This window comes from Salmo trutta, chromosome 9 (genome assembly GCF_901001165.1).
Source record: "Salmo trutta chromosome 9, fSalTru1.1, whole genome shotgun sequence".
NCBI lineage: Eukaryota > Metazoa > Chordata > Actinopteri > Salmoniformes > Salmonidae > Salmo > Salmo trutta.
Window position 1 is genome coordinate 20,699,775 of NC_042965.1, and position 12,670 is coordinate 20,712,444.

At 47.4% G+C, this 12,670-nt stretch overlaps 1 protein-coding gene across 1 annotated transcript in view; it reads right to left on the minus strand.

Moving 5' to 3' along the window:
• LOC115199591 (tetratricopeptide repeat protein 28) overlaps positions 1 to 12,670 on the minus strand; it is a 225,624-nt gene that overhangs the window by 93,784 nt on the left and 119,170 nt on the right. The window contains exon 4 of the mRNA XM_029761921.1: positions 12,508 to 12,638. Coding sequence (XP_029617781.1) covers positions 12,508 to 12,638 — 131 coding nt within the window. The remainder of the gene's footprint in view (positions 1 to 12,507; positions 12,639 to 12,670) is intronic.

A 12,670-nucleotide genomic window follows, 5' to 3' on the forward strand; every position in this document is an offset into this window, starting at 1 on the left:
ATGGACCACATGCAGGCTAGAGTGTCTGCTACACTACCACCAGGGGCTGAGCCTAGCACAATGAGACCAGGAAAGACTCTTATTTATGTGGAGCTAGGCTAATGGCTGTGGTGGTAAGTAAGCATTTCACTGTTAGTCTACACCTGTTGTTTACGAAGCATGTGATGAATACTATTTGATTTGACTTGATGTGGTCTTGCTAGACCCATACACAGGGGCTGTGGGTCTGGGCTGTTCTATGACATCTGTGGATACAGGGGGAAAGAAAGGTACTTGCACTAATTTGGCTTGACAACCTTTTGCCCAATCCCCTCGTCCCCCTCCTCATCCCCCTTCTCCCCAAGCTGGGCCAGCTCATACTCTATAAATGAACCCCCTAATGATCCCCAAATCTTCCTTCTCAATCAGCAGAGGAGGGAAGTGGGGAGCGAGGAGAGGGGAGGGACAGGGGTGCTAGGCTTTCTCCACTGCCTCCTCCTATTAGAGTGGGCCCCATAAAGGCAGCTGAGGCACCAGGCCCCTAATGATTCCTTAATGATCCCCCTCCTTGGCTGCAGCGCTGACAAACACTGACTAACCCTGACCCCAGGAACACCCACCAGGCCCCCCACCCTAGTTTAGTTTGTGGAAATTCCTCTCAGCAGATCAAGCAAGGGAAACGGCAGAGTAGACAAACGAAGACAGAGAGGTAGGAGGAGAAGAGTTGTGGTATAGGGGCAGTTAGACCTCTAGACCCCAATGCTCTCCCCTCTACCCACCTCTTTAGCTGTGTTTCTGATTTCCATTGCAAGCCTGCATTGGGTTGGGGGAGCCAGCAGCAGCAGAATAGCATTTTAACATCACAGGGTAACGTAATTACAGAGTGTACCATCGCCAGCCTGCCTCAGTTTCTCCTAAATACTCACACCCCAAATTAGGGGTTACCTCACTCAAGTTAAACCTACTATTTAAGACTAGGACGTCACATGCAAACACAGGAGAGGAGACGCAGTTTAGTTTTACCAGCAGAGTTTATCAGGAGAATGACATGAAGCTGTTCAGTCAGACGGTTGCTATTAAGAACCAGAGTAGACCAGGTGGGGCCACATTAACCTACTGTATGGAAGGACTTGGCAGGGCCACATATAGCTGGATAAAGGAGAGTGTGTTTATGTTATATGTCCAGAATATCTGACAGCTGAAAATCTGCTAAAGATATTTCCAAAGGCTGCGAGTAAAAAAAAGTAAAAACTCTGTGGTACAGTATGACCTCGCAGGCTTGGACTGCAGCTCAGAGCGAGTCACGGTCGCGGATGACAAAATGCTGTACTCCAGGAGCCATTCCCAGGTTCCCCCTCTCCTCTCCTCTCATAGATAACACTAGCAGCTTTCCCCCTCACCTTTTAAACCACCCATCCCACTCTCTCTCTCCTTCCATGTATCTGTCCCTCTCTAACACAACCACAAGGTACATCCACATACCCAATTATACCATCATTCATTCCCTTCAAGATATTCCATCTTTAAGAGCAGTAATCATTTGAAAACATAGGAAAGCTGTATGGCTTGCGGAATTTATTTATCCAAAACAGAGACGTTGGTCACGACCATACAGTAGAGTAAGTGGAAAGTGAATAACTCATAATGGCCGGTGTAGTGGTCATAAGCAATATGTGTGATTAAGGCCAGTGACTAGGCCAACTGTAGAAATGAGGAGTGGTGGACCATCAGTCTGGCAGGCAGCAGCAGAGTCCGGGCCTTGCATGGCAGAGCATTAGGAGATGAAAGAGAGGCCGTGCGTTGCGCCTCTACTGATAAAAACAGGATCCAATTACTGCCTGTGATTAATGGAGAACGCTCCCAGGAAGATCTCTGGCTTCTGTCTCTCTCTGCTCCTCCATCACAGGACACAGCCAGGCAACTTTGCACTGCACTGCACTGGGGGATAGGCCAATAGTAGTGCTACTATATTAATGTTGTAGTAAGATCTCTGTCTTCTGTCTCTCTCTGCTGCTCCATCACAGGACACAGCCAGGCCACTCTGCACTGCACTGTACTGGGAGATAGGCCAATAGTAGTGCTACTATATTAATGTTGTAGTAAGATCTCTGGCTTCTGTCTCTCTCTGCTGCTCCATCACAGGACACAGCCAGGCCACTCTGCACTGCACTGTACTGGGAGATAGGCCAATAGTAGTGCTACTATATTAATGTTGTAGTAAGATCTGTCTTCTGTCTCTCTCTGCTGCTCCATCACAGGACACAGCCAGGCCACTCTGCACTGCACTGTACTGGGGGATAGGCTAGTAGTAGTAATACAGGGGTAGACAAGCGGTATAATGTGTGTGAGAACACCACCTATTAAACACACTGTTTTACAATGTAGGTCTACAGTAGCCTCAACAGCACTCTCTGGGGTAGCACCATGGTGTAGGACAGTTATTGACTTCAATACAAACCTAGGAGGCTCATGGTTCTCACCCCCTTCCATATACTTACACAGTAATTAGGAAGACTTCCGGAGGACGTCCTCCAACCTACCAGAGATCTTGCAGCAGGAACTGACATGTTGTCTTTCAATCAAAGGATCAGAGAATTAATCTAGTACTGAAAGTAGAAGCTACAGCTAGCTAGCACTGTGGTGCATTAAGTGGGTTGAGTAGTTGACTCAAAGCAACAGAGAGAGAGAGAGACAGAGATATTTTTTTTCTTAGTTTACCTTTCACTTACTTAGCTAGCTAAGGCAGCTAATTTAGCCTTCTCAACAACCTGACTCAAACAGATGAATGCTATTTATGTTAACTAGCTGGCTAAGGTTATCCAACAAAGCAACTCTTCCAACTCAAGGTAAGCTTTAAGTTTAAACTGTTAAACTGCTTGCTGTACACTGTACTGCTTGATTGTACACACGGATTCGGGGTTTACTAATGTTCGTTAGTTGTAGTAGCTTTGTTGACTATGATGTTAGCTAATATGGTGATAACGATGTAGGCTGTGTAGCGGTTAGTAGCTATGGTATGAGTCACGCCCTGATCTGGCCTTGTGCTTGTCTCCACCACCTCCAGGTGTCACCCATCTTCCCCACTTATCCTCTGGGTATTTATACCTATGTTTTCTGTCTGTCTGTGCCAGTTTGTCTTGTTGGTCAAGCTTACCTGTGTTTGTCTTAGCTCTTGCTTTTCCCTAGTCTCTCTTTTTCTCGCCCTCCTGTTTTTTTTTTACCCTTGCCTGTCCTGACTCTGAGACCGCCCGCCTGACCACTCTGCCTGACCTGACCCTGAGACTGCCTGCCGTCCTGTACCTTTGCTCCTACGCTGGATTATCGACCCCTGCCTGCCTTGACATGTCATTTGCCTGCCCCTGTTGTTACAATAAACATTGTTACTTCACACAGTCCGCACTTAGGTCTTACCTTGATAACTGGCCCTAACTGAACCAGCAGACTTGGACCAGCTCCGCAACGCCATCTCCTCCCAAGGAGCCCTTATTGGTAGACACGAGGAGTTGCTTCGCGGTCTGATGGAAGGGTTCCAGGCCGTGGCCGAAAGTCACAACCTAGCCTTGAGCAATTCCATGGGTTGCCTACTAGGCAGCCTACCACGACGGTAACCTCCCAGCCCCTCTGTTACCCGGCTGGTAGCCACGCCGTCACCCCGGTTTCCCGGGAACCGAACTTACCTCCCTCGGAGCGCTATAATGGATATTCCCGAATATGCCGGGCCTTTCTCTCCCAGTGCTCCCTCGTTTCCGAGTTGCAGCCTTCTTTGTTCCCCATGAAGATAGCGTATATTATTATGCTGATGTCCGGGAGGGCATTCGCCTGGGCCATGGCGGTATGGGAACAACAATCCGCCGTCTACCTCAGTCTGGAGGTATTCGTGGCGGAGGTGAGAAAAGTTTGAGGCTCCGTTGTCTGGGAGAGAGGCGTCCCGGACGTTACTCCAGCTTTGGCTGGACACCCTCAGTGTGGCAGACTATGCGGTGGAGTTCCGCACACTAGCAGCGGAGGGTACCTGGAACCCGGAAGCACTGTTCGACAAGTTCCTGCACGGATTATCAGAGAAGGTAAAGGATGAGCTTGCAGCCTGAGAACTACCGACAGATCTCGACTCACACGTCGCTTTAACCATCCGGATTGATGGTCGGCTACGGAAACGTAGGAGGGAGAAGAGGTCCGATCACGGTCCCAATCACTCACTCAGGGATCCCACCTTGCAGCTGATGAACTCTGGAAGTCCCCAGCGTCTACGTCCCCGAGAGGATCCGAGCTTACAAGATTCCCTCCAAGAGCCTCCGGAGACTGCCGATTCAGCTCTTTCCGAGCCGATCGGCAGGCCTAGGCTGTCTCCAGCTGAATGCGTACGCAGACTTGAGATCCAGAGTTGTCTGTATTGCGGTACTGCCGGGTCATTTTGTGCCTAACTGTCCTTTCAAGAGACCTAGCTCATTCGCTGGAGTGAGTACACTGGTGGGTCTTAAAGATAATTGTTCTTCTCTCCTTACTCGCACCCCTCTCCATGCCACCCTGCAGTGGGGCGACCAGTCCAAGTCTCTCCAGGTACTCATCGACTCGGGGGCTGATGTGAGTCTCATGGACGTTACCCTGGCGTCCGAGCTGGGCATCCGCTCTACATTCCCATGGGTGTTAGAGCACTGGACGGGTGCTCTATAGGCCGGGTCACCCACCAGACCACCCCTGTCAACCTACGAGTGTCGAGGAACCACAGCGAGACGATCCATTTCCTGCTGGTTGAGTCTTCGCAGGTTCTCGTGGTATTGGGATTCCTGTCCTGAAGTCAGCTCTGCCTGCCCTGGGACGTCTTCCTGGGGGCTTGGAAATTGCCCCGGACCTCTCCGTAAGCTCCGCAGAGTACCAGGACCTCCGGGAGGAGTTCAGTAAGGCCCGGGCCACTTCGCTTTCGCAGCACCGACCGGTATCCAAGAGAGTCAAGCCTGAGGCATTGGCCCGCCGCTATAGTGTCGTGGCTACACCCCCCGAAGCTGAGACATTTTCCCCCCGCTCTAAGATCATTAGCCCCTCTGCAGTTCATCCTCTGTTGCCCTGTACCCTCTGTATTTTTCCTACCTTTTCTGTGTCTAGAGTCAAAACCATGTCTGACTGCCCCTTGTCTTCTGTTTATAGGCCCATCCCTCCCCCCATGTCATCGATGGCCAGCCAGAGTACACGGTGAGACGCCTCCTGAGGGTTCAACCATGGGTAGGGGTTTCCAGTACCTGGTTGACTGGGAGGGTTATGGCCCAGAGGAGAGGTGCTGGGTTCCCGCTAAAGACATCCTGGACCCGGCCCTCATCGCCGACTTTCACTGCTGGCACCCCAGTCAACCAGGTATCCGCCCAGGTGGAATGCCAGGTGGTGGTGGTGGGGGGGTACTGTCAATTGCCTGCCTCTGTTACAATAAACATTGTTACTTCACACAGTCTGCATTTGGGTGTTACCTTGATACCTGATAGTATGGAGAGGTTTGGAGAGTTTTTTTGGATTGGTTACAGACAGCTGTTGTGTTGTGCACTTAAGTCCACAAGCGAAGGGAAAAGGTGAGAGGAGGAGAGCTCGTAGTTGCGAGAAGGAATTATACAACGAGCAAAGTGATCATGCTGTGGCTGCTATGAATGTGAACTGTGTGTGTGGGTGTATTCATTCCGCTGATTCTGTTGCAAAACCTTTCTTAAATGGAAGCAAACGAAACCAAATGGGGAAGGACCTACCTGAATTTGTCCAATAGAAACTCTAGTTTTAGTTGCAAAAATAAACTTTTTGCAACTGTTTGGACAAATAGTTACACCCCTGATCAGCTGGAAGCAGGCAAGAGTGTGCAAGGCGGTATTGAATTTGTCACTGTCACCTTGATTTTTCCAATTTATCTCTCGACCTGTGCACCTATATTATAAACTTTCATTTGTAGGCTAGGTTGTAGCAACCTCATGATGGGTATAGGGAAAATGTGAGTATCATGTAGTAGCCTAAACCTATCAATTTTACAATGAGCTGGGTGACTGGAATATGAATGACAGTCATCCAATATGTGACCTGTTTCAGGAAGCTAGGCGTATATTGCACATCACTACTAAAGAGGAGAGGGATTTGAACGTCTTTTTAATGTATTTTTATCAAAATGCATTTTTGGGCAGAAATGCCTTCTGGAACGTGAACTTTCATGTTCTTTAATAACAAACTTGTATACCATCTGTAAATACGAATGTAATTGTTAAATTACAAACCTAGTTGGTTTAGCCACGGAAAAAGAGGAACCTTCTCACTAGCCATGATTGGCTGAGATAATGGATGGGCTGGACATGCCGGGAGATGAGTTTGGATTGGTCTGCCATGTAGCATGCTTCTGTCTATAACGTGAGCTGCTCAGTATGTGTTGATAGTCCTTTCTACCACAGCGTTTTTGAAAAATATAACGTTAGCAATCGAGAACTACAAAAGTTTTGCTACTTATCTTAACAACATTGATGCCCTGAATTTAGCATATAGGATACACAGTTGAAGTCGGAAGTTTACATACACCATAGCCAAATACATTTCAACCCAGTTTTTCACAATTCCTGACATTTAATCCTAGTTCAAATTCCCTGTCCTAGGTCAGTTAGGATCACCACTTTATTTAAAGAATGTGAAATGTCAGAATAATAGTAGAGATAATTATTTATTTAAGCTTTTATTTCTTTCATCACATTCCCAGTGGGTCAGAAGTTTACATACACTCAATTAGTATTTGGTAGCATTGCCTTTAAATTGTCGGGTAGCCTTCCACAAGCTTCCCACAATAAATTGGGTGAATTTTAGCCCATTCCTCCTGACAGAGCTAGTGTAACTCAGTCAGGTTTGTAGGCCTCCTTGCTAACACACGCTTTTTCAGTTCTATAGGATGGGAGGTCAGGGCTTTGTGATGGCCACTCCAATACCTTGACTTTGTTGTCCTTAAGCCATTTTGCCACAACTTTGGAAGTATGCTTGGGGTCATTGTCCATTTGGAAGACTCATTTGCGACCAAGCTTTAACTTCCTGACTGATGTCTTGAGATGTTGCTTCAATATATCCACATCATTTTCCAACCTCATGATGCCATCTATTTTGTGAAGTGCACCAGTCCCTCCTGCAGCAAAGCATCCCCACAACATGATGCTGCCACCCCCAGCTTCACACTTGGGATGGTGTTCTTCGGCTTGCAAGCCTCCCCCTTTTCCCTCCAAACATAATGATGGTCATTATGGCCAAACAGTTTTATTTTTGTTTAATAAGATCAGAGGACATTTCTCCAAAAAGTACGATCTTTGTCCCCATGTGCAGTTGCAAACCGTAGTCTGGCTTTTTTTATGGCGGGTTTGGAGCAGTGGCTTCTTCCTTGCTGAGCGGTCTTTCAGGTTATGTCGATATAGGACTCGTTTTACTGTGGATATAGATACTTTTGTACCTGTTTCCTCCAGCATCTTCACAAGGTCCTTTGCTGTTGTTCTGGGATTGATTTGCACTTTACACACCAAAGTACGTTCATGTCTAGGAGACAGAACGCGTATCCTTCCTGAGCGGTATGACGGCTGCGTGGTCCCATGGTGTTTATACTTGCATACTATTGTTTGTACAGATGAACGTGGTACCTTCAGGCATTTGGAAATTGCTCCCAAGGATGAACCAGACTTGTGGAGGTCTACAATTGTTTTTCTGAGGTTTTGGCTGATTTCTTCTGATTTTACCATGATGTCAAGCAAAGAGGCACTGAGTTTGAAGGTAGGCCTTGAAATACATCCCCAGGTAAACCTCCAATTGACTCAAATTATGTCAATTAGCCTATCAGAAGCTTCTAAAGCCATGAAATCATTTTCTGGAATTTTCCAAGCTGTTTAAAGGCACAGTCAACTTTGTGTATGTAAACCTCTGACCCACTGGAATTGTAACACAGTGAATTGTAAGTGAAATAATCTGTCTGTAAACAATTGTTGGAAAATTACTTGTGTCATGCACAAAGTAGATGTCCTAACCGACTTGCCAAACTATAGTTTGTTAACAAGAAACATGTGGAGTGGTTGAAAAACGAGTTTTAATGACTCCAACCTAAGTGTATGTAAACTTCCGACTTCAACTGTAGGTCAAGGAATAGATCAAGTCTATTTTTACCTGGAGATTTTCCTTATTGTAGGCTACTACTTTTACCACCTTTAGTCATGAAATCTTTGGTTGTTTACTACACTACTCTCTCTGTTTAGCATATGGATGTGAATCCTTAAAGAGATGGGTGGGGCTAAAGCTCAAGAGGGTATGAATGATGCTGAACCGGTGTAGACAAAGAAGAGCTCTCCAGTAGGTGTACCAAAACATTCAAGGACAATTTTCTCAAAAGTGGGGTTACAAGTTTTTCACCTTTCAAAGCAGAATTACTTTCCCATTGTTCCTCAACTGCAGTGTATGATATGCCATTTTCTAGCTCTGAGTCTCTACTTGTATCAAATGTAAAAAACACCATTTCAGATGTTGCTACATTTGACCAAATCCAGGCAGTGGGTGACATATGCTGTAATTGAAGTAAGGCCATGCTCATAAAAAAAAGTTGTCCTCTCTAATCTTAAACGGCACCGACAGCCACTGGTGGGAGCACCCCTTACTCTCTCTCCTTCACACTCTTCACGGTCTCTACTGGAACTTCAGTGAGCAGCAGAACAACATCCTGTGTCTAGGAAGTGACCTCACCTCCTCTAAGGCCAGATAATACGTTTGACATCAGAAAGCAAAACACCAGGCAACACTTGCTGGGCTAGCTACAGTAATGAGGGATCCGTTCCCTCCGTTAGCCCCCAGTGTTCTGCTCTGCTCTGCTCTCTGAGGAAGGCCAGGTGGTGTGACACACATATGACTGATTAGGGGACCGGGAGACCAGGCGCTGAGGTCCAGAGGGGCCAGGGGGGACGTCCTGTAGGAGGCAGCAGCCATTAGCAGCATGGGATGACCAAGTCAAGGCCCTGGAATAGTCCTTACATAACACCTCAGACACAGCTCACATAACTTGTACTGGCCCACTTCTAAAAGTACTGTTAGTGTGTGGTGGGAAGGTGAGGGGATGTTCCCTCTCAGAAGAAGTGAATGGGAGAGTATTGTATAAGAATGGGTCAGTATTATTCAACATGTAAGGTGTACGGGCTGTGTACGGGCTGTGTCCTTAACAGCCAGTCAGGTGACAGCTTGGTGTTAGTAGGAGGATCTGGATATGATTAGGAAGGGTGGGGGCTTCATATTAATCCTTCCTGTCTGACTGAGAAGGCAGGGTTGTAGGGGCACGGAAACACACACAGGCACACACACACACACAAACACACTCATTAAAAGCTACCATCTGGTCAGCCAATTACTGCCAGTGGCTAATATGTTTTTTTGTTTTTTTTTCACCTTTATTTAACCAGGTAGACTAGTTGAGAACAAGTTCTCATTTACAACTGCGACCTGGCCAAGATAAAGCAAAGCAGTGTGACACAAACAACAACACAGAGTTACACATGGATTAAACAAACATACAGTCAATATCACAATAGAAAGAAGTCTATATACAGTGTGTGCAAATGAGGTAAGATAAGGGAGATAAGGCAATAAATAGGCCATAGTGGCGAAATAATAACAATTTAGCAATTAAACACTGGAGTGATAGAGACTGGAGTGATAGAGAAGATGGAAAAGATGAATGTGCAAGTAGAGATACTGGGGTGCAAAGGAGAAAAAAACAAAAAACAGTATGGGGATGAGGTAGTTAGATGGGCTATTTACAGATGGGCTATGTACAGGTGCAGTGATCTGTGAGCTGCTCTGACAGCTGGTGCTTAAAGTTAGTGAGGGAGATATGAGTCTCTAGCTTCAGTGATTTTTGCAATTCGTTCCAGTCATTGGCAGCAGAGAACTGGAAGGAAAGGCAGCCAAAGGAGGAATTGGCTTTGGTGGTGACCAGTGAAATATACCTGCTGGAGCGCGTGCTACGAGTGGGTGCTGCTACGGTGACCAGTGAGCTGAGATAAGGTAGGGCTTTACCTAGCAAAGACTTGTAGATGACCTGGAGCCAGTAAATTTGATGACCTGGAGCCAGCCAACGAGAGCATACAGATCACAGTGGTGGGTAGTATATGGGGCTTTGGTGACAAAACGGATGACACTGTGATAGACTGCATCCAATTTGCTGAGTAGAGTGTTGGAGGCTATTTTGTAAATGGCATCGCCGAAGTCAAGGATCGGTAGGATAGTCAGTTTTAATGTGAATTGGGTACTGAGACCCCCAAATTAAACACAGACCCCCACACTCCTTACCTTATCCACAAGCGCACTCAAATACAGCTCACCCTAACACTACTGTAACTTAACCTGTTTGCATGACATACTGCACGTAGGTCTAGGCCTTCCACTGATGGCTGTGGTCTCTTTGCCTATCTATCTATGTGGAGATATTTGTGTGAGAGATGTGAGGGGCCTTTGGCTGTTAGCTGTAGCGTTGTTTCTCATTGTGTGGTTCTGTCTGGACTGTATAAACGTCCTCTGATATCTGCGAAAACAAACAGTTGAAGCGGCCGGGGAGGTGCTGGAGGGGAGGATAAGAGATGAGGGGGAGCAGTAGAACGGGGGAAGCAGGGAGGAACGGGGAGGGGGCAGGGAGGAACATGGGAAGCAGGAAGAGACGGGGGAAGCAGGGAGGGACGGGGGAAGCAGGGACAGACGGGGAAGCAGGGGGAGACGGGGGTAGCAGGGACAGACGGGAGAAGCAGGGATGGACACAGGGGGAAGCAGGGATGGACACGGGGAAGCAGGGATGGACACAGGGGGAAGCAGGGATGGACACAGGGGGAAGCAGGGATGGACACAGGGGAAGCAGGGATGGACACAGGGGAAGCAGGGATGGACACAGGGGGAAGCAGGGACGGACACGGGGGGAAAGCAGTGAGGGACGGGGGAAACAGGGAGAGACTGGGGAAGCAGGGAGGGATGGGGAAGCAAGGGAGTTCTTCTCTCTGGGCTGGGTGACGGAACTGTGCTGGAACGAGCACCTGTCACCCCCCACAATCACCACAGAGGTCAGGCAGAGTCACACAGAGAGAGAGAGAGCGAGAGAGAGTGAGAGCGGGGTTAAGGGAGAGAGAAACTAGCCCCTTTTCTCACTGTCTGGCCCTCCCCCTTCCTCCCTCTTCCCTCATGCTCTACCTCTATTCTTCTTTCTCTCTCTCTCACTCACCTACTCGTTCTCTCTCTCTCTCTCTCCCTCCCTCCCTCACGCTCTCACTCTCCCTTGTCCGTCAGTTTTTTCTCTCTGTTTTCTTTCCCCCTCTATTTCATATCCAAACAGCTTAATCAGTGTAAATGACATTCCTAAAGCAGCATATGTTGCCAAAGCCCCAGACTTACTGAATCATGTACAGGATAAATATCTCTATAATATCTGCATAAACGTTTTGCATTGATAACGAGGAGCACCAGCTGTTACTAATGGCCCTCCCATTGGTCTCTCCACCTCTCTATCCCTCGCCTTGTCACCTTCCCTTGTTCTCCTAGCCCACTTCTCATCCCTCTCTCTCTCTGACAGGAGAACCAGCAGCAGAGCCTTCCTGCTCTTCAGTCTTACCCTTCAGTCACCCTCTGAACGACCAAGACAGAGGAGAGGATGCTGGACACATCACTATGGCAACCACTAACAGAAACAAAAAAAGACACCACCCCTCCTATAGCAGAAGATAACCTAAAACTATATGAGAGATTTCTCTTACATTTTATCTTTATTTAACTAGGCAAGTCACTTAAGAACAAATTCTTATTTACAATGACGGCCTAGGAACAGTGGGTTAACTGCCTTGTTCAGGGGCAGAACGACAGATTTTTACCTTGTCAGCTCAGGGATTTGATCAAGCAACCTTTCAGTTACTGGCCCAACAGTCTAACCTACTAGGCTACCTGCCAACCTACCTACTACCACCTAGAAAAGACCATCAAATTGACCCAGGAGTAATGTATAGAGCGGTGGTTCCCAAACTGTGGGGTACAGGGGGGCACAGGGGCTTTCAACTTACTCTTGAAAGTTGTAATAGTAGAATGCACAAGGTGCCATTTCGAAAGTGGGTAGTGCATCATCAGGTGTCCTCTTGTATTGTCAGTTATCGCATACATCAGAGAGCTATTTAGAACTTATCAGAAATGTCCACATCAAAACATTGTTTTTTAGCCCATAGATTTTCTTTTGTAAAGTTCGAGTCACTCAAATATCACATGAATACACATTAAACTGCTAAATGTTCTCTGCACCCCATTACAAAATGTGTAGAATTGCAGGAAATAAGCAAATGTTCTCTCCCCCAACAAGAGGGTTGTGAACAATTTGTGTTATGAACAGTGCTTGTGCCCATAGAAATAGACATAGCGTGTGGGGGGGGGGGGGGTTCCACAATGCTGGAAGGGGGGCCTGAGTGAAAAGGTTTGGGAACCCCTGATAAGAGGACACATCTTCTCCTCATGAGTGGGATGTGGCCATGTGTCTCAGTCTCTTACCTCCCTGTCCTTGAGCTTCATAGCCAGGACCAGCTGGTGGCGGTGGTTGGTCAGGGCCTCACGGTAGTTCCCCTTGGAGAAGAATGCTGAGCCCAGGTTGCCATGGGCACGGCATTCACCTGTTTGGTCACCTGGAGCAGAGGAGGAAAGGGAGGAGAAAGGA